The sequence below is a fragment of the Dysidea avara genome, chromosome 11 (genome assembly GCF_963678975.1).
Source record: "Dysidea avara chromosome 11, odDysAvar1.4, whole genome shotgun sequence".
Lineage (NCBI taxonomy): Eukaryota > Metazoa > Porifera > Demospongiae > Dictyoceratida > Dysideidae > Dysidea > Dysidea avara.
The window spans coordinates 18,136,115-18,162,523 of record NC_089282.1 but is presented as its reverse complement, the minus strand read 5'-3'; the positions used below and the strand labels follow the sequence as shown (position 1 = coordinate 18,162,523).

Genomic DNA, 26,409 nt, shown 5'->3' with positions numbered 1-26,409 from the left:
GGTCGAACTGATAATGAAATATTCCCATGTGTGTTATACTCAAGTAACTTTGGTCTTGTAGTGAAACCTTTAAAAGTTGACCAGTTGAAACACAATATTTTATTGGGTAAATGAATTATGGTAGTAGCTGCCAATGAATTATACAATGGAAGACAAACAGCAATGAGGAAGTGATTAGTAGCAATACAGTGAAACCTTATTTAGCTAATAGTGGCCATGTCAAGCAAGTCTCTCAAACACAGCTGACACACTCCATTCACATGTTCCCTGGGTGGTTAATGTCAACCTGGGTTATTGAACTTGCGTCAGCCCCTGTTCACACTATTGCTGAACACACGAGCTGGGGATTGTACATGATAGGTAATCAGAGCTAGAACAAGCTCACAATGTAAAATGATTTTTTCGTTTGGGTGCTGTGTTGAAATGTAGTGATGAAGCAAAGAGTAAACTGTATGATGTTATAGCGGTTATATTTTAGCCAGTGGGTGCTTCTTTTGCCAAGAATACAAATGTATTGGTAAAAGAAAAGCGTGTAGAAGTCTACCAGAAACATGTCATGTCTTGCATAGCCTTATACTTCTAGGAGTGTAAATATACTCTCTATGATACCAAGTTACTGACAATAGCAAATTATTTTGATGAGCAACCCAGAATACATTCACAATTTATTCTAGCTAAGGCCAACCCGTACTAGCCTCGCCTTGTTGTGTTGGGCTGCATCCGGCTCAGAAGATCTCAATCAAATCATGCTGTTTATTCCAGGCTATACCAAGCTGTACCCAAGTTAGGTGAGTAGTACAAGTGGGATGTATGAGTTGTACTTTGTGACCTCATCAATAAATAAGAGCTCCTCACTATAGGTCCCAAACACAGCTTTGAGCTCCCATACATAGCTAAGGCGTGCTTCATGACCTCACCTCATTAATAAAACCACCTCATTATAGTGACCATGTTAAGTAGGTCCCAAACATACATAGCAAACACCCTGTGCATACTACCTTCTAACCCAGGTACAGCATGGCACAGTAAATTTATCTCAGTATGAATCAATTGAGCTGTACCAAACCAATTTATTAGACTACAGCATCATACAGCTTAATTTTAGTGTCATCGATACGATTTCAGTAGCGCCTAAGTGGAGAATGGCTTATTATACATTGTGCGCTTGTTCTAGCTCATTATTCAGTATGTGAAATTCCTAGCCCATTTGTTGAGCAGTAGTGTGAACAAGAGCTGGCTTGAGTTTGATTACCTGGGTTGGCCCGAGTTGAAAGTAACTAATGACTATAAGTAACTCAGAACTGTGTGTGAATATGAGGTAAACTTCATGACCTTATTTATAAGACCTCCTTGTTATGGAGGTTGTATTTTTGGCCCCAAGAAAACTTCTTGTCTTAACATTTATTACATATGTACATTGTGATAATTTAGAAGGTCATTTCAGAGAGTAGTACATTGTACTCTATGTTACAGCTAGAACATGCCAGTAAGGTTTCTATGTAATTTGGGAACCTGAGGATGGTATGGGTAGTTAAGCCCACTTTATCTGAAGATACTGCAGATAATGCTGAGAAAAAGAAATAAAATTGGAAACTGTGCTAACAAGTTGGCTTTTGCTGAGATGGTCACATATGGTAGTGGAGTGGGACGCAAACAGGCAAAAGCTGAGTCTATGATACAGCATGCATTTCAAGGCATGTCTCAGGCATAAGAATTACAACAACAAAAGAACAGCTTATATAGTGTGATATAAACTCCTATCCTCCAGATTGAGGTTTCCTTAATCCAGACAGGTGAGCATTGGAGATCATGTAGAGGTCTTGAAGGGCTCTAAAACTGTAGGAGTTAGTTTACTTTAGAAAATTATGAATGTGTTCTCAGGGGTACTGTCTAGCATACAAGACTATTTGCTAACCTGTGGTCTTGTCTACCCTATTGACAAAACTAAAATGAAATATTTTTACTGCTAGCTTACATCATGTATATGGTAGGGACCACTAATGAATGCTGCCACTGAACCTGGGGGCATATAGCTCAATGCCAAGTGAGTGACAGAGACCTATCATGACCTTTAGACTGAAACATCATACAGTATGGTAGTACCGTATAGTAGCAAAATGGTTAAAGAAGAGAACACTGCCAGAATGATATGGCAATGCCTTGCTTCATGCGCTCTGTAACTACATAAACATCATAGTTTCACATTCTAAATGTAACAATGGTTGATTGCTTAAACTTCTTACAAAAGTTGTAAAACAGTTTATCAACTTTCCTATTGTTCAACTTTCAGAGGAAGGAGTCTGGCTTGGTAAAGATTCTAAAACTACAGTATTGTTAAGCAGACCTTTTCATAACATTACTTTTGTTCATGAAAGTGTGCAACAATCACCATTTGTTGTTTTTGTTTTTTTAAACCTGGCGTGCGCTCACAGCCAGCCAAAGGTTGGCTGTGGGTGCGCGTCTGGTTTACTGAAATTGTTTTCTGTAAAAGTGTGCGCGTGCGTGCGTGCGTGCGTGCGTGCATACCTACCTACCTACCTATGTTTGTCCGTATGTGAGCAAAATTGTTAAATGGAAAAGGCAGCGTTTACGTAAGAAGTAAAAGTTAAATGAAGTCTGTATTAAACTTCCACACAGGTAAACTTTGCTCTTGCTCTAAGGTGGTTTCTTTTTGGCAGTCTCAAATGCAGGTGTGGCGACTCTCCTCAAACTTTGTGAACACCTTCCTTTTTGGTCTTACAGGCATTTAACAACTGAAAAACAACTGTGCATGCCTCATAGACTACCAGGAATAGCTTATCCCTTCAAGTTGGAAAGGGGGCGTATCCCTACCTATGCAAACGAAAGTGAAGAGCAGCTTTGAGGCTTTGTCAGGGAAAAAAAACAATAGTCGAACTATAAAACAGTTTAAAAGATACTTCTGTGCATAATGTGTTGATAACAGCGGTTGTCTTAGCAGCGCAGCAACGTAATTGAAGAATTACAAAATTTCGAGAATTACAAAATACGAGAATTACAATAAATTAATTATGTATTATTGCACAACCAAAAACCTATATAATACATATTGTTGGTTAATGTCAGATGAGTTAGCTAGCTGCACAACGCCTGGTTTTTAGAAGTAGCACAACATCAACCTACACATTAATGCAATGGTATCTTAGTGGTCAACTATATTTTATCAATGTTGTACATGTTTTTGGGTAGAGCCATAACCTAACCCTGGGGACCTACTTGACTTGGCAACTATGTACACCTTGGGACCTAATATAAGTTGTTACATCTTTATGTTTCTAACTACCAAAAGGCACTGATGCGATGGCTAGTATATGGACACACCAAATTTACCACAAGTGGTTACCCTGTAGCTGTGACAGAAGTTCGATCTTTTTTTATGCGAATAGACATTCATAGCACCGTGGACACTTATCAGATTCCTTGCAAACTTAGTACATGAATACACCTTAATAATTATGCTCTTTATCTGTACCAAATTTCAAGGTAATCAATGTACGCCAATTTATAACGATTTTTGCAAAAGTGTGCAAAAAGAATAATCTAAACCTCCTACGGATAAGGGGAAAAAAATCAAAAATTTTGTTATACGTACATTGACAGGACATGACAGGAAGAAAGGAAAAACAATTTTCATGCCTGCATATCTCCATGGCCCCTTCTCCAAAGCACACAATTTTTCATTATAGCTATCCGCCAGGTGGGGTAAACCACACACAGCAGCAAAAATTGCTCTTGCTATTCATGATATATGAGCACATGGTGTGATGTGCCAACTTTCTTGGCCACGTGACACACCTACTGTGCGTGTTTCTTGAGGATTAATCTAAAACACTTGGATAATAAGTATTGTCAATTATTTAAAATTCTGAAGTGACATCAGTTAGATAAAAAATTAAGTACCAAGTGCAACTAAAGACATCACCAATGATTTTTGAATCCTCAAAGACACATATTTCTAATGTACTAACATTTTGGCTGTAAATTGGGTCTATACGTATATAGTGTGATATTGTGTGTTATAATAGAGTAGTTCACTGCTGTTCTAGGATGGGTTGTTTCTCATTCAACAAGATCTGGAGCTGATCAGAGGAAAGGAGAACATCATCCTAACACCTAATGCAGTTGAGTTTAAGAGATTAGTGGAGGCTGCAAATAAGCTGGAGCCAGTAAGCAGTAGAAATTTAGAAAGTCTTTAGTTAATGCTAGTTTGATTTTGTAGGTTGAAGAAACAATTTCTGAACAGCTTACACTTCCTCAACAGACCGAGCGCTTGGCATCTAAACTTGGACATATAACGGTGGTATGCAAGGGAAATGTTGATATTATAAGCAATGGTCGTAAAGGTAAATAGTGATCTTCATTTAGAGTAATGATAGTACTGTTGACTTAGTTGTGGAGTGCACTACAGAAGGATCCCCTCGGAGAGTCTATGGCCAGGGAGATATTCTGTCAGGCTCAATGGGACTTTTCTTGTTTTGGACAACGAAGGCAGAGAAAGAGTAAGCAATAAAGTTTTTATTTTATAGTTTCAGCTTGATTCCACAGACGTTCTCTACCAATTTCTGCTCCAATGCTGGCAGCCTATGCATCATGTCATATGCTAAAATTGTGTAATGCTTTAGCCTTCAGCAGGCACAGAAGATCCATGCTAGCTTCTGATATGCTATCAGTCCTTCCTGAAGTGTTCTCAAGTACTTATGACACACCACACAATGATAAATCTTAGCACATTTCTTATATACAATCACAGGGTGTTAATAGCAAGTATGCATGTGTTTATCATGTACAGTTTCATACTACACTCGAGGAGCATCACCAATTCCCAGAGCTGTTTTGTATGATCCTAACGTAGCCTTCTGGCCTGCAATATGTTACATATTTATTAAGTTGTGTTGTGTTTAGATATATTTACCATGTGTTGCAGTTTTTTTTTCTTTGCACCAGTAGACAAACCCTCTTTTTGCTCTCTGAGAGCTTGCTGAAGGTAGCCGAACTTGCTTGTTGTATCCTCTTGAGTCAGCTGGAACATATGGTTTCACTATTGACCCAGTGTGAAGTTCATTTCGTAGAAAGTGACTAAATTTTTCATCTCCAACAGGAGCCAGGGTGCCATGTCTGGTCAAGCCAGTTGACTTCGGTATCCCCAGTCTTTGAACTGTCGCCACTTCTATCGAAAAAAATCACTAGTAAAGTGTGAGTAATATTTTTGCCAACCATGAGGTGCGTAGAAACAGGCGGTTTCTCCGGTTGGTAGTTGCGTCAACTTGTACGCCTGTATTAAAATTGTAACAGTATCTATAAGTTGGGATCTGTTCGTGCTTACTTTAGCGCGTTGTTTGGTCCAGTGGTCCGTCTTGTTAAACAACACGGGTTCATGTCTCGACCATCGGCTAAAGCTGTACACATATCATGAGGCGATTACAAGCCGCAAGCGATTGTCACATACCTCATTTGATGCCTGCCAGATATGGGGTATGGTCTAGAACCCATCCCGATCGTGAGTTGTGGAGCAACCAGAGCCCTGCCCAGGTCACGTTTAGATCACACTGTAGATTTGCGGCGCCCGCGTCTTGCAGCATAAAGCTTACGTACCGGTATACTTTGATTTATATTGATTCGGGCGGAGTATTGAAAAAAGGACTTCGGGAAGAAAATGAACTTTCTTCTATACTGTTGTCCGGTAGGTATGTTTAAATTATAAGATACATACTGTAGCGGGTAACTAACATAGCTAGTATGTGTGAACTGGTGATCATATCGTGTAGTTAGTCAGACGATCGTCAGCCACTCTAAGCCATATTGGGTGCAGCTTGTTACTTGTCATACACTGCTGGCTAGACTACCCCAAGAATTGTAGTGCGCATGGGAGGGAGGCTTTCCTGTTCAATCATTAGTCATTTTGCAATACTGATTTCATAACTATTTACTGAGATTTTTATCCGGCTGTGAAAACTACACTTTGATTAGCTTGATAAGAACATAGGTATTATATTATCAAGAGTTAATAATAGTGGAGGGAGAGTGTCTAACACTGCATAGGCCTGTAAAAAATGATCCTGAGAAATTCAAAGGGATTCTTTCTGTAAAACTCTGTAATTTGTAGTATTCTCCATAGGTGAAGATTGTTTCAATCATCACATTTCTTTGTTCTCTCAGTGTGCAATCATCACATTACCTTGTTCTGCCTGTGTGAACATTTTACACATCTGAAGGAATCCCTTTGAATTTCTCAGGATCATTTTTTACAGGCCTATGCAGTGTTAGACACTCTCCCTCCACTATTATTAACTCTTGATATTATACTATGTACCCGCATTATATAATATCTATGACCTAAGATGTAGGTAGTGCAGAAGACGATGGAGAGCCAGTATAGTTATCACAAATCCATGCATGGAAAAACCTTTTCTACGTTGACCATACTGAATAGCACTTGGCTGATGCCCTACAGTACAGGAATTGGTCCCAACTGAAAATTTAAATTACTGGTTAAACAATAGCTATAGACTTCAGAAAAATCTGATATTCACAGTACACCATTACGTTATGTGAATAACCAGAACGTTTTGCAAAACACATGCAACAGAACTTTGAACATATAAAACATGGGACATTCTATTAGCATCATCAGTGTGGATTTACTAGTGAATCACTTACAAAATTGCAAACGTCCATCCTTCACTGTTTCTTTAAACAGCGCATAGCCTCTCCTGAGTATGTCTAGAGTCTCTAAAGCTCATCTATACTTTTGTATGTTTTCTTTCCTGGTAAATGATCATGTCTATTAACATGACATAATGGCATCCCGTAAATGTTCTCAGATTCTTCGGGAGACCTCTATACATTTTTTATGTGAAGCACCTACTGGACCACCTTTGCACTGTTTATATGCGTGAGCAGTGTAGGCAGATAATACAGGACATGTACACAGGTGAAAGTGCTGGCACTCGAAGTCTCATACCTATCATGTGAGCTATAGGCATGGAAATATTAATACACCAATCGACGTTAAAAATATTTATATTACCAGAAATAACAGAAATATATTTTCAAATTGAAGTATGCAGTTTTGTATAAACTAATCAGACATGTTCAGGCAGGAGTACGTGGTGGTAGAAAGTTGTGTAAACATGTTAGGAAGTGTAGTAAGTGAACTGTGATTATCTTAGAGTCCTTAATTGCCTACATGTGTCATGTGTCTGCAGGTGCATAGATAATTATTTCTCTTGAAGATTAAGAATTTAAATTTACATGTTTCTGTTTGTATAAGTGAAGTTCATACACTTGAGCTTATAGCATAGGAGAGTCACATAGCTCATAGTCATGTTGAAACAGTACATGAACAATAAAAGTATTGTGTATCTAATTATGCATGATGTCAAGCCACCTCATAAAGATCAGACCAAGCAGTATAGTAACAAATGTTATGGACATCTGTCTCAGACATGTTTCAAGAATTGAAAGCGACTTTAGTAATTATATAGAATCCTTAATACTGCTGACCAGTATAGTGGCTAACTAAATACATACATGGTCATAATTTAGACATGTTTGTATTTCTTGTTCAAATGTTACAGCAGAAACAAAAACAACACTGGATGAGCTATTGTAGTGATGATAATAAGTAGCATGATTAAGTGATTTGTAGCTATCCCCATATTTTACAACTACTCTAAATAAAGGGAGTTTTTGTAGAAGCCTTACAGTGAAAACTGAGGCTGTATGACTGACTGCCAGAAATGCATATTATAATCACTCCACCTATAATTATAATACTCCACCTATAATTATAATACTCCACCTATGCTCCATATGGTATGGCTGTACTGTAATGCTGCAATACCTGTGATGTGTTATGATTAATAGATTCTGATAAACTGCTGAGATCACTCTCAGATTTGATTTTAGGGTGTCTAGTTTACATCACCACAAAATCCAAAATGATAAAAAATTAACAGTGAAACACTGATTATTTGCTGCTACAAGAATACAGCAACTAACAAGAGAAACTGTTCTCCTCAACCACCTACAACTTAGCCTGTTTGTGCCCCTCCACTTTATGTGTACTTATAGTGATAATTGTGTAGCTAGACCTTTGGCATCATGATTTCAAAATCTCTAGCTACAGGTTGTACAAGATTTCAAAATAGTTGCAGACCATCATGGTCACGATCCTGGAGAGAAAGAAAACTTTCACTCGGATAACTGAAAACCAGCTAGCTTTTGTATTGGTGGCATAGCTGCCACATGGACAAGGTAGCCATGTACCAACTACCTCACTAATAGTGTACTGAATTTTACAGAAACGTAACACTGTTAGCCCAATCACTTTATTGTAAGTTAAAAGTTTTATAGCAATATATAAGTTAGCGAGCATATTAGGGCACACGATAATGAATTGTGCAGCCAAAGAGAACCAAAGTGTCCGGGTACTCTACAGACAAGTGTGTACTGAGCAGGAACCAAGAAAATGTGCATTCTTATCTCGGTAATAGCTACACTAGAAGAGGTTGGTAACGTCTCATAGCCCTATGATGTACTACTACGTGTGAATACACAACAAAACATTGCACTAAAAATTAGCATCATTATTATGAAGCCCTTTGTCACATTCATGAGAAGTTTGCATAATGTAGAATTTGTTTCTTGGTTATAAAAGCCACACAAAGTGTTGGGCAGCTGATAGAAGGGCTCTGAAAACCATAAATTTATCAATAACATTTGCGCATTAGAATACTTTATATCAATACTGAGGTGTTGGGGTTGAATGGGTTGAACTTTTCTTTGATATCACAAGATGTTTGATGACGTGTGACTAACTTCCTCTACAGCTACACAGGAACAATCCATTTTTTTCTGTGGAAACTCCCTTGAGGTAGGACATCTTCCATATAAATTTCAGTTACATTGGTTCAGCTGTCTTCAAGATATGTGCCTTCAAAGTTCATCTCAATTTCTTCATAATTATTTTTTCTTCTAATTTTTCCTTTTGCAATACTTACAAAAATTACCACACTGTGTACAAGTTTTATTGGATTCTCTTCAAATTTGGAGGGTATAAAGAGCATATTACAGCACAAATTTGTGTACACTTTGGTAGAAGTAGTGCCAAGATATGAGTGATTTTCAAAATTTAGAAGTGAAATTTTTTGTCATGTCTACAGGGTAAACTACTTACAGAAATAAGTCAAAAATCAGTCTGCAGGTAGGTTTACCATTGTAACACATGTACAAAGCTTTTATGATTTGAAAGTACTCAGAGTATAGCTAGAGAGGTATAAAGCAAAACTAAGCATGAGAGAGATTGAGGTACCTTGTACCCTAATAGAACAGTAACCATGCAAAGTTAAAAAAGAAAAGTACAAAAACAAAAATGTGTCTGTCCAGGGTTTTCACCAGAGACCTCTGTCCAAACTCTATTTACCATTTAACCACTGCAGTCAGTTGCTCACCTCACTTAATTTTTTCTACCTTAATTATAAACAAAAGCTGTATTTTACTACACCATGCAGAGTGGTAAAGTTTTATGATTCGTAAATCTATTCTAGAACACACTATAGTTCGTTGTATTAAATGTCCACAGAAAAAAATGTACTACTACAAAAATATTATCAAATAGTCGGGCTACATAGCTACCTAACATACGTAGCAATCACGCAATCAAGTTACTCTAATACAGCAGTTGATGATAGTGCAATTTGTTCTCATGCCGACTGACTTTAGTTGCACTTGTTGGTAACCTATCAAGGTGTAAACCTTCAATAATTTTGTTTAAATATCATTATAACACGAAAACCAACCATAAATGTAACAAGTGCATGCTTTTTGAGATAGCTATAGATAGATATAGCTATTGTATAAACGTATTTCAAAATAGTAATTAAAATGTACTCCTCCTGTTTACCTGTAGAAGAATAAAAAGATAGCCGAAAGCCAGCCTGTGCAGTTTGGTGCTTGCATGCAAATATAAATACATGAAATCTAATCTAAGCTTCCAAAAATAGCTTATATGAAAAATGTGTGTTATCAAAGGTGACGACCAAGACACTGACATCATTGCAGCTATTTCTTGGCCACCACATTTTGATGTCATGCTAGCCCATTTGGAAGGGGCTGCACAGCTTGTCTGTTTTGGATTGGACACTTTTTATGTAGTTGAAAATTAATATATTTAATGAAGCAGTCTATATAGAAAGAGGTCATGCATGCTTCTTCAGATAAACTTATTAAAACATCCCTCACTTTTTCCTCTAAATTTTCCAAATTTAAAACTAGTAAACTATGCAAGAGTCAATAAAAGCTTTACCATGCTAGCATTAAATGTTTGTGGTATAACACCTTCTTCCAGACCACTGTACTTGGTATCAAAAATCATTCACTAGTATATTAATTTTTTCAGGTTCATCATTTGATTGTGTTATTGTTTACTACAATGGTTACTATGGCATTTGGACAAGGTTGTACTCAGATCATGACATGTGTCCCTGGTCAACCTATGGTCAACTGCTATAATGTCACACATGACTCTAATTCGGGTTCATCTTTACGAATTACCTCCTATGTGTTGGAGAATATTCCTCCCAACTCTGTTGTCTACTGTTTAAATGATAGTGCGTTCTTTGATACACCAGGAACTGTGACGTATGAAGCTTCACTTGGTTTTACAATAAATGATGCAATAAATGCTGTTTTGTTAATACAGTCTCCTAATAGAGAAGAAGATGGTGAACAAATAAGTGGGAGAGTAACAGCTGTTGATACATCTGATCAGAGTGCAGCTAATCTACAAGTTATCATTATAGATGTGAATGAGTTTCCCCCTGAATTTATAGCTCCAGATGATTTACAACATTCACTCAGGTTTACTGAAGGAGAGAGACCAACTAATTCTTTAGTTGGGAGAATTCATACTTCAGATGATGATAGTGAAGATAGTGAAAGTACAGTTAGTTTTAGAATTGAAGGTATTGGTGGTGATGAGTTCAATGTCACCAGAATTACTGTTGGTCCTATTACCTTTTTTAATCTCATGTACACTTACGATTCTCCATTAGACAGAGAACGTATTGCATTCTATCAACTAACTATTGTGGCTGTTGATAGCATCTCTCCTGTAATGACAAGTAATCCTTCACTACAGGTCAACATCACAATTAACGACATCAATGATAATGCTCCACAGTTTATGGGTGATCGTATGTTTTTTATTCCTGAGGGATTAGAAGAAGGAGTGTTTGTTGGTAATGTTTCTGCCAGTGATGCTGATGATGGAGAAAATGCAACAATCACATATAGTATTGTTAGTTCTACCTTTGCTGAGGTGTTCACTATTGATAGTACCAGTGGTATCTTACGTACTTCTTCATTCTACAAGGACCTTATATTTGCTGACAATATGAGAAGTCTGACAGTTGAAGTAATGGCTGAAGACAATGGAGTGGTCCCACTAAACAACAGATCTGTATTCACTGTTGTAGTTCAACATCCAGTTAGATTCACAAACAACACATACACATTTGAGTTGGTAGAGAACAACAATCCTTTAGTGACAGTGGGTAATGTGAATGCATCCTCTCCTGATCCTGTTAGCTTCTATTATCGTATTGAATCACCTGGTAGTGACAAGTTTACAATTGATAGGGACACTGGGAAAATAACAGTCCGAGAAAGTTTGGACAGAGAGGCTTCACCTATGGCACAGTTTACAGTTGCAGCAGTGTATAGTAATCACTCTGATCTGTCATCTACTGCTATTGTACGAATTATAGTGATTGATGTAAATGACAACCCTCCATGGTTTAGTTCATCAAACTACACGTTTTCAGTTACTGCAGGACAAAGGGTTGCTGGCACAGTGTTTGCCAATGACAGTGACTCTGGCATTAATTCTATCATTACATTTTCCACTCCAACAACTGGTACTCCACTAAGTGTTCGTAATATTGGTAACAATGAGGCAGAAATTGTCATTGAAGAAGATGAGATTGGAATATTTGGAATTGCAGTTGTTGCAACTGATGGTGGTGGAAGGATGGCTTCAACTTCAGTAGAAGTGACAATTCAACCAGCATCATCAAGTAGTGACTCTACTATAAATACACCAGTTGTTGTAGTTGCTGTTATTGTCTGTGTTGTATTTCTTATTACTACAGTAATTCTGTTAGTAGTGACCGCCTATTATTGTACTGGCAAATGTAACAAAACACATTTTCAATTTGTTTAGATTTTATGCATCCCAAGTGTATACCTGTTTATGTGTGTGTATGTGTGTGTACCACTATACAGTTAAATGTAATCTTTGATGTCCTGATATAGCCATCAACCAATTTGTAAGGTCTGTAATTCTCATACTAGTACAAGCATATATACACACTGAACAATGGGACATTGAAATACGCAGGATCAACAGTAGTTCAAATATGTACATTTTGTTTGTTCATGCATGCTAATACACTAACACTATATGATCACTGTTTATGTACTTTATACATCAACTTTTGAATGGCTAATTATGGGTGAACAAATTAAAGATGCTTCCATTGGCCATGGTAAATCAACTGCCACCTCTGTAAGGATTAGACTGCAGTGCATGGAACATGACAAGTTACTAGAGTTCAATTCTCTGAAGCTATACATAACAAAGATGGATCCTGTACATACCATAATTATGCTGTTGCACTTTCTTCATACAATTTTGTAGCCAATTGGCATGAATTATGGATGTTGTTCATACATGTTTGCATGACGTAAACACCAATGCCATTTGTTTCTGTACTGAATTATAATGCCTTGATGTGTCCAATTATACAAGATACCATCACACTGTGTATGTTTATGTGCTGCATCTACATTTCTGTGTTACAGATAATTACATGTGAAGTTGTTAATGTACTAATGTGTGTTTCTGTGTAATTTGAATATAGTTCAATACATATACAAATTATAAACATGGGAAATAAGATTGTATTATTAGTGTATTCTGCTTCTTTTCCAAGAGTTATTATGCGTGTAGTTTGACAGCAAATATTAGTCAGTGATGTCAGCAATGACAAACAAGCTATATATGTACATTTCATCACTTTGCATTATATTATGATCACATTACACTTCCTAGCATGTTTACATAACTTCCTCCTATCACCATGTACTCCCTGATGAGTTCATACACAAAACAATTATGAAACTGCATACTCCAATCTCAAAATGGAAGTACTGAAAATTACAAACATAATTATTCCGGCATTTGGCTAACTATGTGGTACTACATGCCATGATTTTAATTGACATAACTGCAGCCATTTCTTGGCTGCCATATTTGATATCACATCTTTTTCACACTAGCATATTTTTGGAAGGCCACACCCTTTTACAGCTTGGCTGTTTTGAATTATTATATGCTATACAGCTAGTTATAACACATGCCACAGTTAATACTTACACAGTACATACATTCCATGCCACACTTTAGTTCATAATGACCTATTACAGTCTACAAGACAATAGAGCATGCATGAATGGAGAAAAATTAATTTCTTTCATTACATGATCATGATATATGCATATTATGCTATATAGTACAGGGGACTATTAAATCTAGCTTATGCTTCAGCTGAACTCTCTACTGGATGACTAGCTTGTGGCTGAACTCTCTACAGGTTCACTTATATAGTTGTTACCAGCAGAATTGCACCGTCATCATAATCATGGTGACTGTATTTAATGTGTATTACAATTCTGCAAAGCAGAAGCTAAAATTAAATGTTACTTTGTTAGAAGGGATAAATGATATGGCTGCTGCTGATGATGATGATGATGAGCCACCTATACATGTAATATATTGTATAGCTCTGTTACTATAATATTATGTAAGTTATAATTCTGCCAACAACGGTGACTGTGTAGGAATTGTCTAAGTGATAGGCCAATAATGGCATCTGAAAGGACAACATTAGTGTTCACCATGAGTAGATAGATGGTGTTTTATACAAGCAAAAGTAGCCATCATGTATAACTAGCTCATATAGTATGGTGGTGTGCAATGAGCAGATGGAATAGCAGTAATATATAGCCAAAAATCAGCCATTTGGTGAAAAAAGTTGTGAAATCAAAGATGGCAGCCAAGAAATGACTGTAATGATCTTAACATAATGCTAACCATTGCAACCATTTCTTGACCACCACCTTTGATTTCACAACTTTTTTCACAGACTTTTTATAGGTTACACCCTTGTTTATGGCTTGGGTGTTTTTGCATGGATCATAAGAACCAGAGGATATTAATTGTAATTTATTAGCTATTGAGTTGTTTCTCTGATCATGAGGCAATAACAAGTAGTTGCATATGGAAGTGATGACAAGTTTTGTGACTATATTATTATTTGTTAAATTAAGTATATGACCCACTCAGATGACAAGCCAACACCAATGATGGAACCAGCTAAACATTTAGGGCACATGCTCCTCCTTCACAATCGAGTTATGGCTATCTCCTAAATTTTACTGGAAGCTTGTGCATGCTAGTTTTATTAGGAGGGGGCAAAAAGCCATGCAGCCTTCTCCACCAGATAACTGTAAAATGAATTTCATGTAATTATAGGATTATACTCTAATTGAGCAGTCAACAATAAAACATCATTGGCACTAACATAATACATCCCATTAGTCTAAGACCACTAGCAACCTATTTCACTGTAAAGTTAAATAATTATTAATTTTACTGTAGAGGAATTAAACTTACATTAATAATACTGCATGGCCTCTCTTTATGTAGAATTCAGTTGTTACTTGGGTTTCCACAGTAACTTTTAAAATCAAATCCCTGATTTAGTTGTGCACTAATAGTACACAGTTCTAGGTGAGTGCACTACAGCTGACCAAAGACCGACACATGATATAAAATGTATTTATGTTTGCATGTTTGTCCAACCCATGAGTCATTTGCTGTGTCCAGGATATCCAGTAATCCATTATCGTCTCAAGATAAAATGACTGATGTGTATGTTGGTGGATTATCTGCTGAGGTAAGGTGCAGGGACTATGTTGGCTGTATGCGTAATCTCACTATCAGTGGAAATTGTCTGACTAAAATCAAAATAACAGAAGCAGAAAGTCACACAATGTTGCTGATGGCTGTGCAGTTGGATCACACATGGAAAAATGTGACACATGTGAAAATGATAAGTGTGTGAATTTTGTAGTGGACGAAAAACCATATCATTGTGACTGTGAAGCTGTTGGAGCCAGTTGTTTACTTGGTTAGTAAATAACACAATGAAGTGAATGGGGAGAGACTATATGCCATTAAAGCAAGGTATGTAAAGGAAATGTATTCGAAACCCAATTTTTTTTTAAGCAGTAACAATTTCAGTCTCATGAATCTGATTTGCTTTACCATGGTCATTGTAAAGGTCACCTGTTAAAGCAACATTATTTTATAAAAAGTGACTCGTGTATAATGCAACCCACGTACTGTACTGCTTCTAATTTCCCATAAAAAATTAACCACCTGTAGGGAAGTCATATCAATCTTCAAATCCTGTGCTTTCAAAATTACATAACGAATTTATGATAGATATTGTGCAGTGAATGTTATTATGCAATTCTATTATATTATTCCACACTGTGATAATTTTGTTTCTCGTAGCTCCATCTACCTTAGTTAGCTTTGCAGGAAATAATCGAAAAGCTGATTTCATTATTGAATCAAAGGAGGATTTTTATTTAGCCTTACAGCAGAGTAGACAGACAAGACAAGTAGAATAAGTGACATTCAAGCATTCAAGTTTCATACTACCACACTGGAAGCTGTTGTATTAAGCAGCAGAGCTGAAGATGGCAGTGGCAACCTGGCAGTGTTCTGGGTAAGCTGAATATGTAATGCAAATCTCTGGTACTAGTATATCTACATATAACTGCTAGTACATAGTTACCTAAAGTATTGTCTTTGTACATAGTTAGACAACTCCATGCAGTGTTCATTACTATGCCTACCAGAATGACTCACCATGTAATAGAGTGACAGTGGAGGGTTACTTTTACTTTAATAATTTTCCATGTGTGATCCAAGCGATTTTCATGCCTGCATATCTCCATAGCCCCTTCTCCAATGCAAACCATTTTTGCATTATAGCTGTCTGCCAGGTAGGGTAGGCCACACACTGCAAAATTTGCTCTTGTCATTCGTGATATATGAGCACACGGTGTGATGTGCCAACTTTCTTGGCCACATAACACACCTACCGTGTGATTTAAGTACAAAGTGCAACTAAAGACATCACCAATGATTTTTTGAATTCTCAAAGACACATATTTCAAATGTCTAAGGTACTAACATTTTGGCTGTAAATTGGGTCTATACATATAATATTATTATATTGTGATACTGTGTGTTATAATAGAGTAGTTCACTGCTGTTCTAGGATGGGTTGTTTCTCATTCAACAAGATCTGGAGCTGATCATAGGAAAGGAGAACATAATCCTAACACCTAATGCAGTTGAGTTTAAGAGATTAGTGGAGGCTGCAGTTAAACTGGAGCCAGTAAGCAGTAGAAATTTAGAATGCCTTTAGTTAACGCTAGTTTGATTTTGTAGGTTGAAGAAACAATTTCTGATCATGAACAGCTTACTCTTCCTCAACAGACCAAGCACTTGGCATTTAAACTTGGACACATAACGGTGGTATGCAAGGGAAATGTTGATATTATAAGCAATGGTCGTAAAGGTAAATAGCGGTCTTCATTTAAATTAATGATAGTACTGTTGACTTAGTTGTGGAGTGCACTACAGAAGGGTCCCCTCGGGGAGTCTATGGCCAGGGAGATATTCTGTCAGGTTCAATGGGACTTTTCTTGTTTTGGACAACAAAGGCAGAGAAAGAGTAAGCACTAATGGTTTTATCTTATCAGTATAATTTTAGCTTGGTTCCACTGATGTTCTCTACCAATTTCTGCTTCAATGCTGGCAGCCTATGCGTCATGTCATATGCTGTAATGTTTTAGCCTTTAGCAGGCACAGAAGATCCATGCTAGCTTCTGATATGCTATCAGTCTTTCCTGAAGTGTTCTCAAGTACTTATGACACACCACACAATTATAAATCTTAGCACAATTCTTATATACAATCACAGGGTGTTAATAGCAAGTATGCATGTGTTTATCATGTACAGTTTCATACTACACTCGAGGAGCATCACCAATTCCCAGAGCTGTTTTATATGATCCTAACACAGCCTTCTGGCCTGGAATATGTTACACATTTATTATGCTGTGTTGTGTTTAGATACACTAGTTTTTACCATGTGTTGCAGGTTTTTTTTCTTTGCACCAGTAGACAAATCCTCTTTTTGCTCTCTGAGAGCTTGCTGAAGGTAGTCGAACTTGCTTGTATCCTCTTGAGTCAGCTGGAACATATGGTTTCACTATTGACCCAGTGTGAAGTTCATTCTGTAGAAAGTGACTAAATTTTTCATCTCCAACAGGAGCCAGGGTGCCATGTCTGGTCAAGCCAGTTGACTTGGGTATCCCCAGTCTTCGAACTGTTGCCACTTCTGTCGAAAAAATCACGAGTAAAGTGTGAGTAATAATATTTGTGCCAACCAACCATGAGGTGCGTAGAATTACAGTGGCGGAGGAAGTAGTTGATGTGAGGGGGGCGGATCCAGACTTATGAAAAGGGGGGTCAGAATGAACTGAGGCACTACATTGTCTCTGGTTTGGTAAGGTGAGACCAAAAAAAAACAAAGGTCACAGCCAGCTGACAATAACTGCCCACCTCATCAGCTACACATTTATAGAGTAAGCGATCTATTGTCGGACACCATCTATAATCGGACACGTTTTCTCAGAAACTACTAAGCCGAATCCTCTGAACTTTGGTGTGGACAAACGTTACACTTAGCCTAATAATATACTAAAAGATGAGCCTGGTAGCTTTTGTGGTTGCTTTGCTATAGCCGATTAAAGTGACTGTCCGAAAACCTCTAATATCGGAAGTTTACCTCTTTTATCGGACACCGCCTAGCAATCATCCACTAAAAGACGAAATTCCCCACAACCACCACCATCTGTTAGGGTAACACATGTACTTTCAAAGCAGCCATAGTTTGTTTATTCCTTCCATTCATAAGCGGAGCTACTATAGTAAATGTGTGGGTGTGTAGCGAACTCTATAATCGGACAGAGTGATATTTTGTTTCACGTTGTTTTAGGAGTTGGAAGTTATACTTTTAGTCAAAATCAGCTTGAAAATGAAAGGTGTATAAAAGATATAGTTGTACTTTCTTTGAGACATAAAATTTTACCATCATTTTCAATTAGCTATGGAGGGCTGCTGTGTTGCTTCACACACATAGCTATAGTAATTACACCAACATTCAGTATAATTAGCTAGCTGATTAATTAGTAGATTAAAAACACTGGATTTATAACATGCATGTATGTACTATAATGTAACTGTTATGACAAGCCTATAACGTAGACAAAGTAGTTAACTTCAAACTATAACTGCATGCATGAGCTTAAAAATCATTGACTGCAGAAGTGGCAAATGTAGTGATAGTCATCCTTTTTGGCTGTTGTTCTTGGTATTCCAGCACATAAACAGTGATGCCATTCAGTGCATTTCTCACATGCAACCCAATTTCTTGACCTTGGGTGAGAGCAGCTCCCAGCAGTACACGAGTTTTGTTTTCCACCTGCAAATTTTACACGTGTGAGAGTATTATATTAATAGAATCAATAATTTATTTAATTATTGCAATGAATATACCATTTATAACTCTATATTATAAGGCATTGAGTTACTTACATTTCTTGCTCTTGTCAGTTTCACAGGTTTTGCTGATTGGTGTATCATGGCTTTCAGTTTGGCTACATAACCAAAGATTATATTTCGGATCCGACTGTAAATTATATCCATTTTCCAACCTTTTCTGAAACTTCTTGATCTCTTCCTCTGAAAACATGGATACATCTTGTACTGTGTAACAATAATATAATAATATTGGTAATATACTTTGATTTTAAACTATATGAGCAGAACATTTTATGGTGGCATGATAAAATCTATATAATTATTATGGCTATATATACGGTATAGCATACACAATGACTAACACACAGTTTAGCTACATATTAGGGTTACATGCAGGTGCAGTACAAAGTAGTTTGGGAGAAGGATATTATTTTGCTTAACTGTCAAACCAAACAGCCATTCTTTGATATATAATAGAGCTCTGTAACAGTGCATACAAAATGCTCTAAATGAAAAGCCATTCAACATTTGGAAAATTGACATTCAAATTATCTATACTATCTGCTGTATTGGGCCTAATGTATTTCACGGACTGGACTCGCGGACTGGACTCATGCACTGAGCTGGAAACTGCTTTTAAACAATAATCCAGAAATTATCCATCTCTTGCAACACTGGAGACACCACTATCGAGCTACAACTGCTGATACTGCTCTTACTTACAAGTTAACAAACTAGCGCTTGCATGCACTAATTTATTAGAATACACTTACGATACACGAGTACTATAGTATGTTCACGTTAAGCTGAATCCTGAAAAACAGATAAAAATCAAAAGTGGATTTTTTTTCTCAGCAGAGTTAACATTTCAGCCAACCAGATGATTATTGATAACAGCAAAGGTGTCAACAACAGACACGTGCGGTTTGGCTCCATTACAAGTTCAGGAAAGGGCTGTAATGGACACTGCACTTATAAGGCTTCCCCATAGGAAATATATTGTGAAATTTTTGACTGGCCATAAATATTATGTCAAACATTTATACAAAAAGATTTTGAAACATTTTTAGCGGGTCAAGCAGTACTACAGATGAGCCAAATTTCAAGATCGTGTGTAATTGCATCCATGAGTTATTAAATGTTTTTGAGGGTTTAGTTCAACATGAACGTACTATAGCAGTGATAAAGTGTGATAGAGGCTATTGTTGTAGCTAAGCTGTTTTTCCTTTGTTGCTCCAGTACTTAGCACTGGTGTTGGGACTGTAGTGATGAGTCAGTTTATTTGCATAGCCCCATCACCTCGCTAGTGGGCGGTGCCACCTAGCTACCCTGCTAAGAATTATTACTGGCTCATCTCTACAACCCTAGCACTAGTGCTAAAGCAATAAAGGAAAAACATCTAAGCTACAACAATAGCCTCTACCATGCTTTATCACTGCTAGTACTCGTGTATCGTAAGTGTATTCTAATTAATTAGTGCACCGCTAGTTTGTTTACCTGTAAGGAAGAGCAGTATCAGCAGTTGTAGCTCAATAGTGGTGTCTCCAGTGTTGCAAGAGATGGATAATGCCTGGATTATTGTTTAAAAGCTGTTTCCAGCTCAGTGCGTGAGTCCAGTCCGTGAGTCCAGTCCGCGAAATACATTATGCCGCTGTATTGTGCCCAAACCTGTTGCTTTAGTTTTCCTCTGCTGATTCTTTGTAGATTTTTGTTGTTCTTTTTGCATCTTCCGCTCTTCCCTTAGCCTTTTTCGCTCTTCCTTTTTCTTTATTTCTTCATCCTTCTTTTGTTTTTTCTCTTCCAAAAATTTGAGATTTTTACAGCTGGTCAGTACCCTTCCACAAGATGCTGACTTGACTGATGGCAAAACAGGGTTAGGCAGCACTGGAAAGAACTTTTCAATTGCTGGAGCGGGAGCAGGCATTAACACCTTCACTGTACTACTAGTGGTATCAGGTTCTTGTATTTGCTGATCAGGATGGTACATTTTTGCCCACTGTTGGTACCGATTGTCGGCTTGTGGATTTTTTGCCTCTAATTCGTATCTTTCTTGAAATCTCTCAAGTTCCACCTCAGTAAAGGTAGGAAGCTTTCTTGGCTTTTCCAATGCACTAGGCATTGGGCTGCAAAGTGGAATGAAACCTAGTTCATCTTTAGCAGCAGTTTCCTTTGGCTGAATAGTTATGGCAGTTCTGTCAATTGGATGAACTCCGGTTGTCTTAAATCCACCTATTATGTTACTTGTAGACATGGATTGTTTCCACGCTTCATTCAGTAGCTTGGAAAAGACAAATCTGTTGACAGCCTTTCCAGTAGTTGTAGTGTATTTATGACAAACTTCACTCCATTTTGCCTTCAAAGGACCAAAACATCCTTTATCAAGGGGCTGGGTCAAATGGGTGGTATTTGGAGGCAAGACAAATAAAACCACCTTTTCTTTAGCAGCCATATGTATGGTGTCTGGAAAGTAATGTGATGAATGACCATCCATTAATAAAAGAAGTGGTCTGACAGTTGGTGCATACTGTAGAAAGTGATGGTGAAACCAAAGTTTAAATAGCTCTTGATCTATCCATCCTTTGTCAGAAAGACCATATATCGTGCCAGGTATCTCACCATTAGTAAGCTCAGGACTCAGAACTTTCTTATCCCAGATAACCATGGGTGGAAGACTATGCCCTCCTGCACTAACACAGGCTAGCACAGTAATCTGTGCCTTATTACCTGAATTGATTGCATGAGTTGTATGTTCTCCAGAACAGTGAACTGCTTTCAATGGTTTTGGTGCTAAGGGGAAGCCACTTTCATCAGCATTAAACACTTGACATGGCTTGTCCAGTAAGTCATACTCCGCCATTGTCTTCTCTAATAGGTCAAAGTAGCCATCTATGATTTCTGAATCTGTGGCTTCAGCTCTAGCCTTGGATAATGGAACTGAGGCTCTTAAAGTAATACTAGGATTCCGTGTGCAAAATTTCTCCCACCAACCATTTGATATCTGTCGATCAACACCTCTACTCTCTGCAATTCTTTGAACCAACTCAATCATATCCTTCCTTGTCTTCGGGTACCCTATTGCTGAGCACCGTCTCACAAATGCTACGAGTTCAGCCTCTTCTGTATCACTGAGTAGTCGTTCTGGACCACTTCTGCTACCTGGTTGAACTCTGCCGTGTACCCTATCACCAAGAGTAGACTTTGGTACACTGTAATCCAATGCTGCCCGCCGGATGCTTGACTTATGAATAACAACTGCTCTCAAAGCCTTTTCCATATTTTCTTCTGTCCAATTCTTGTAAGTTCCAGGTCTATCATGCTGACGACTTAGAGTGTTGTGGTCATGTTGAGCCTTGGATACAAATATCCGTTGGTGTAATGGAGGACACTGCCACATATGAGCTATAATAATATAGTAAGGCCACTCCAAGTCATACCTTAGTTTCTGGTCACTCCCAAGCCTACAAATGGATGCGGGCGGGCGGATGATCAGGACTTCAGGACTATAGACTCTACTGTGACAATATACTGTATGGTATTATTATTTGTCCAATTTAGCAAATTCATGTTGATTTTGTTTTTAGTCAAACTTAACCAACAACGTAAGTAGTTGTGCTTCGGCAAAAAATGCACTAGGAAAGTTGTTGATGGATCATGGCTAGCTATACACTGATGTATAGCATTTAAGTATATTTATTTAATATACTATAGGAAATGTTTTGCTCATGTAGCTACTTATGCTTTCCAAGTGAAATAAATGTCTCATTAGCTATGTCAGGAAAGTATTACTATGACTTATAGCTAAGTTGTTCAAATGATCATGATACACAATGAACTTTAACCTCTATTTTCACATCAGAAATTCTTCATTCAAATGTGAAGTCTTAGCCCACTAGCTATGTGTTTCCAGCCTTCTATTCAGTAACCTTGAGAAAAGTAACTGTCAAAGTTTTGAGTCATTGAGTGCTCCAGACTAGTGTTTTTTTAGTAATCATCTGGGAATGTTTAAACTATAAGGGTTTCTACTTGCCAATCTAATTTTAGTTATGGAAAAGTTTAAGTTTAAGCTCACCGAATGTTGCCGGCTTTCCATACCCCTGTAGTGTTCAGTGATAAGGAATTTGAAGTTACTAAACTAATCATTAGAGGACTACATTTGAATTATAAAGTTAAAGCTATGGCCCATCTGCATGGACTAGTAGTTAATGCTACTGAAATTACTTTGGTTACAGAAGCATTAGTAACAGTTATAATCTGAACAGCTATATAATCAAGGACAAAACTAGCTATAGTTAGAAACATTTTATTAGTGTGGCATATATACCTAATATTACAGTTAAGAGTAGTGTGACTGCTCTATTGGAATCTCTGACTGCTCTATTAGAGTATATCGATCTTTTGCGGTAAAAAATAAGTGTCTTGCTGGGTCACGTGCACTTAAGCACCTGTAATATTAATAATAGTCCTCATAAACTAGGGTTTCAGGTTTACCATGCGGGCGGGTGACCAGAAACTAAGGTTTGACTTGGTGTGGCCTAATCACTATTACAGTTTATCACTTATGCTACAGCGTAAAATAATGCCAATTATTTATGCTACAGAGTAAAATAATGCCAAGTGCACACCGTTATTTACACAGCATTAATTAGTAGCTAGAGTGTAGCTAGCTAGCTGTTGTTTTATTGTATAATAACTTATTCAACCACTACAATAATATAGCTACAAGGCCGAGAGTTACGTATGTACAACAACTATACATAACTTGGGAGTCATACCTGCTCTGGTATCTACTGCTCGAACAACAAAGGGTTTTTGAACAGGAAGTCCCGCCAAAAATACGAAAATTTGGAAATCCGGGCGTCCGATTATTGAGGTCACGACACACCCGAACATTTACGATTGTAGCTCCGCTTATGAATGAAGGAAAGGAAATAACTATGACTACTTTGAAAGTACATGGCTTACCCTAATAGATGGTGGTGGTTGTGGGGATTTTCGTTTTTTAGTGGGTGATTGCTAGGCGGTGTCCGATAAAAGAGGTAAACTTCCGATATTAGAGGTTTTCGGACAGTCACTTTAATCGGCTGTAACAAAGGAACCACAAAAGCTAGCAGGCTTATCTTTTAGTGCATTATTAACCTAACTGTAAGGTTTCTCCACACCAAAGTTCAGATGATTCGGCTTAGTAGTTTCTGAGAAAACGTGTCCGATTATAGATGGTGTCCGACAATAGATCGCTTACTCTAGCTGATAAACTACATAAAAATCCTTACATATAGCTCGCTACACACTGCTTTAATACTGTGACTGCTTAGTCTCGCGTGGCCAGACCCTTTTCGCGCAGCCGCTTATCGATTGGAAATTATAAGCGCCGCGCTACAAGGGTCTGGAATAGTTCATGAACATGAATTTTTTCGACACGTTATTGGTGACAATTGAATGATTGGGTAACACCTAAGATACAAAGGTACAAAATGCAACGTGTGTTCCCTTGAATCTTTAGTCTGTTTTGATCGACAAATCCGCTTAAAACCTTTCGCCTACTTTCCTTGTAACTCGAGATGAACTGAGCTTGTTTGTCTTTATTCAGCCATAGCTACTTGTTGAAGATTCAGTAGTAGGTAGAAGGAAAAACCTACACGGGTCGATACTCGTCATCCCCAGAGGCCTTCTTCAGCTCATTCTTCAGTAATCAGATCACTTTGGCGATTAAGGGATCGCGTGAGCCAATTTACACTCCCCAACCACTGGGGATTGTAGATTTTTTTAAGTCCGTGAACTATTCCAGACCCTTGTAGCGCGGCGCTTATAATTTCCAATCGATAAGCGGCTGCGCGGAAAGGGTCTGGCCACGCGAGACTAGTGACTGCTTTCAGTACTAGAGTGACTGCTCTATTAGAGTATCTCGATCTTTATCACGGTTTTCAGCCCCACTCCATGGCCAAGAAGGGTAAGTTCGGCGTGATATCATTCTGAGGGGGGTTAGGCCCCCCGCCTCCTATGTGTAGAAACAGGTGGTTTCTCCGGTCGGTAGTTGTTATTGTTGTCCAGTATTATCTACTTTACCAGTTAGGCACTGGAGGGTGTACACAGGTAGTTGCGCCTTTGTACGCCTGATTAAAATTGTACTGCAGTTTTCCATATCCTTGCAATGCAAAGCGTCATGCGCTAATATTGTGTCAGTATGCGCAGTTCTTTGAATACACCTGTAATGTTCTATGGCTGTCGAGTTGTATGCGTAGGCATGCCTAAAGTTCTGTGAGTCAGTAGTCGTCACTGAAAATCCGCCGTTGAACAACTGCGCACCACATGCTTGTATAGCGCATGACGCTTTGCATTGCAAGAACTTGGGAAAACCGCAGTAACACTATAAGTTGGGATCCGCACGGGCTTACTTTAGCGCGTTGTTTGGTCCGTCTTGGTAAACAACACGGGTTCATGTCTTCAGTGACCATCGGCTAAAGCTGTACACACATCATGAGGCGATTACAAGTAGGCACCAGCCTATTCGTATGCCGGCATAATTTTGAGCATAATAGGTGCCTGATAGCATCAAGCATAATGCTAGCATAATAGGCAGAATAATTGTCATACTGTAAGCAAAAATGCATGCCACAGAATAAGGTTGACTTACAATAATAAAACAGTCGATGCCCACTTAGCTATATGGCGTTAAGTAATTATCTGACGTGACTGTTATTACAGTTTACAATGCAGCCAAATTTTTAATGCACAACAAGCACTTTTTACATTTAACCAGTTGTTCATAAGCTAAAGTTTGTTAGCTACTATCCATAGAAAGTAACAAAACAAAACATTGGAACTGTGGCAAAAAAATTCAACGGAGCATAAGGCCCCTATTTGGTGATTATTAGTTTCTCATCCACCGCCCGCATCCTTCTTAAGCTACCGCATGGTAAGCCATTATTTACTCTGCGCATGCTCAGAAGAACACGTGATACCAAACTGTTATAATTTTTGTTGATGAACGCTACAATGCGCTATATATCACCAGGAGAACTGTTGTTTTCCTTAGCAAATTGCTGCAGTGCCAATTGCAATCGTGCTCTATATCGACTTCATCAAAGCAGGCTTTCAGCTGACTGTCGAAAAACAGTTGGCGATCACGAAAAGTAGAATCAGCTGGTGAAGGAAATGTTTATTTTTTTATTATTATTTTATTTACCTATACTGTACAACTTCAGAAATGAAGAAAAATGTACAGACAAATCACAAAATAATAATAATAATAATTCAATACAATAAGTAAATTATAATTTAATTATAGATTTAAATACTTCAAGTGAATTAGAGTCTGTAGTAAGAAAGAAAGACAATTTGGACAAGGTCTGTACATCAAAGTGTTAGTATTATAAAATAATGGCATAATGGTAATACCCTCCCGCCCGCATCATAATAATTAGAAAGGCTGGATGAGAAACTAATAATCACCGAATAGGGGCCTAATTATGAGCATAATAGGCAAAATTAAAAGCATAATAGGCTGGTGCCTAATTACTAGCCTCAAGAGATTGTCACTTACCTCATTTGATGCCTGCCAGATATGGGGTATGGTCTAGAACCCATCCCGATCGTGAGTTGTGAAGCAACCAGAGCCCTGCCCAGGTCACGTGTAGATCACA

At 37.8% G+C, this 26,409-nt stretch overlaps 5 protein-coding genes and 2 long non-coding RNA genes across 10 annotated transcripts in view; 2 read left to right on the top strand and 5 right to left on the bottom strand.

Moving 5' to 3' along the window:
• LOC136238183 (ATP-dependent (S)-NAD(P)H-hydrate dehydratase-like) overlaps nucleotides 1–4,819 on the top strand; it is a 5,595-nt gene extending 776 nt beyond the window's left edge. For all 3 annotated transcript variants that reach the window (XM_066028531.1, XM_066028533.1, XM_066028532.1), the window contains 4 exons: nucleotides 4,065–4,184; nucleotides 4,238–4,361; nucleotides 4,409–4,517; nucleotides 4,564–4,819. In XM_066028531.1, the coding sequence (XP_065884603.1) occupies nucleotides 4,065–4,184; nucleotides 4,238–4,361; nucleotides 4,409–4,517; nucleotides 4,564–4,744 (534 nt within the window). In that variant the 3' untranslated portion in view covers nucleotides 4,745–4,819. The remainder of the gene's footprint in view (nucleotides 1–4,064; nucleotides 4,185–4,237; nucleotides 4,362–4,408; nucleotides 4,518–4,563) is intronic.
• The window catches only part of LOC136238188 (uncharacterized), an 84,442-nt gene that overhangs the window by 43,076 nt on the left and 14,957 nt on the right, over nucleotides 1–26,409 (bottom strand). The window lies entirely within an intron of this gene.
• On the bottom strand, nucleotides 4,714–26,409 carry LOC136238186 (uncharacterized). 2 transcript variants are annotated; one of them, XM_066028536.1, is made up of 5 exons: nucleotides 26,310–26,409; nucleotides 5,342–5,414; nucleotides 5,233–5,290; nucleotides 4,931–5,185; nucleotides 4,714–4,879 (listed from the first exon to the last, which is right to left on the bottom strand). In XM_066028536.1, the coding sequence occupies exons 1-5, from the start codon at nucleotides 26,351–26,353 to the stop codon at nucleotides 4,815–4,817; spliced, it is 495 nt and encodes a 164-aa protein (XP_065884608.1). In that variant the 5' UTR covers nucleotides 26,354–26,409; the 3' UTR covers nucleotides 4,714–4,814. The 2 variants fall into 2 exon arrangements, with proteins under 2 accessions (XP_065884608.1, XP_065884607.1); XM_066028535.1 differs by lacking the exon at nucleotides 26,310–26,409 and adding an exon at nucleotides 5,465–5,604.
• LOC136238179 (cadherin-18-like) lies at nucleotides 5,600–12,360 on the top strand. The gene is made up of 2 exons (XM_066028527.1): nucleotides 5,600–5,698; nucleotides 10,418–12,360. The coding sequence occupies exons 1-2, from the start codon at nucleotides 5,672–5,674 to the stop codon at nucleotides 12,239–12,241; spliced, it is 1,851 nt and encodes a 616-aa protein (XP_065884599.1). The 5' UTR covers nucleotides 5,600–5,671; the 3' UTR covers nucleotides 12,242–12,360.
• Nucleotides 17,075–17,939, bottom strand: LOC136238190 (uncharacterized). The gene is made up of 3 exons (XR_010692845.1): nucleotides 17,618–17,939; nucleotides 17,313–17,564; nucleotides 17,075–17,255 (listed from the first exon to the last, which is right to left on the bottom strand). It is a non-coding gene; the product is annotated as an uncharacterized lncRNA (long non-coding RNA).
• On the bottom strand, nucleotides 18,416–20,497 carry LOC136238187 (lysine-specific demethylase 5B-B-like). The gene is made up of 4 exons (XM_066028537.1): nucleotides 20,438–20,497; nucleotides 18,943–18,994; nucleotides 18,824–18,885; nucleotides 18,416–18,710 (listed from the first exon to the last, which is right to left on the bottom strand). Exons 1-4 carry the CDS (start codon nucleotides 20,493–20,495, stop codon nucleotides 18,541–18,543), a joined length of 342 nt encoding a protein of 113 aa, XP_065884609.1. The 5' UTR covers nucleotides 20,496–20,497; the 3' UTR covers nucleotides 18,416–18,540.
• Nucleotides 20,587–22,067, bottom strand: LOC136239178 (uncharacterized). The gene is made up of 2 exons (XM_066029909.1): nucleotides 20,655–22,067; nucleotides 20,587–20,604 (listed from the first exon to the last, which is right to left on the bottom strand). Exons 1-2 carry the CDS (start codon nucleotides 22,041–22,043, stop codon nucleotides 20,587–20,589), a joined length of 1,407 nt encoding a protein of 468 aa, XP_065885981.1. The 5' UTR covers nucleotides 22,044–22,067.

Excerpts from the sequence above, each read along its gene's own strand:
- LOC136238186 (XM_066028536.1), bottom strand. The coding sequence starts at position 26,353 with ATGGGTTCTAGACCATACCCCATATCTGGCAGGCATCAAATGAG. Across the intron at positions 5,186-5,232 it reads CTGTTTCTACGCACCTCATG|AAGTGGCGACAGTTCAAAGA; the intron begins GTTGGCAAAAAT and ends TTTTTTCGATAG. Across the intron at positions 4,880-4,930 it reads AAAAAAAACTGCAACACATG|GCCAGAAGGCTACGTTAGGA; the intron begins GTAAATATATCT and ends AACATATTGCAG.
- LOC136238187 (XM_066028537.1), bottom strand. The coding sequence starts at position 20,495 with ATGCAAAAAGAACAACAAAAATCTACAAAGAATCAGCAGAGGAAAACT. Across the intron at positions 18,995-20,437 it reads GAGGAAAACTAAAGCAACAG|TACAAGATGTATCCATGTTT; the intron begins GTTTGGGCACAA and ends ATTGTTACACAG. Across the intron at positions 18,886-18,942 it reads ATCAAGAAGTTTCAGAAAAG|CCAAACTGAAAGCCATGATA; the intron begins GTTGGAAAATGG and ends TTGGTTATGTAG.
- LOC136238179 (XM_066028527.1), top strand. The coding sequence starts at position 5,672 with ATGAACTTTCTTCTATACTGTTGTCCG. Across the intron at positions 5,699-10,417 it reads TTCTTCTATACTGTTGTCCG|GTTCATCATTTGATTGTGTT; the intron begins GTAGGTATGTTT and ends TAATTTTTTCAG.
- LOC136239178 (XM_066029909.1), bottom strand. The coding sequence starts at position 22,043 with ATGGAAAAGGCTTTGAGAGCAGTTGTTATTCATAAGTCAAGCATCCGG.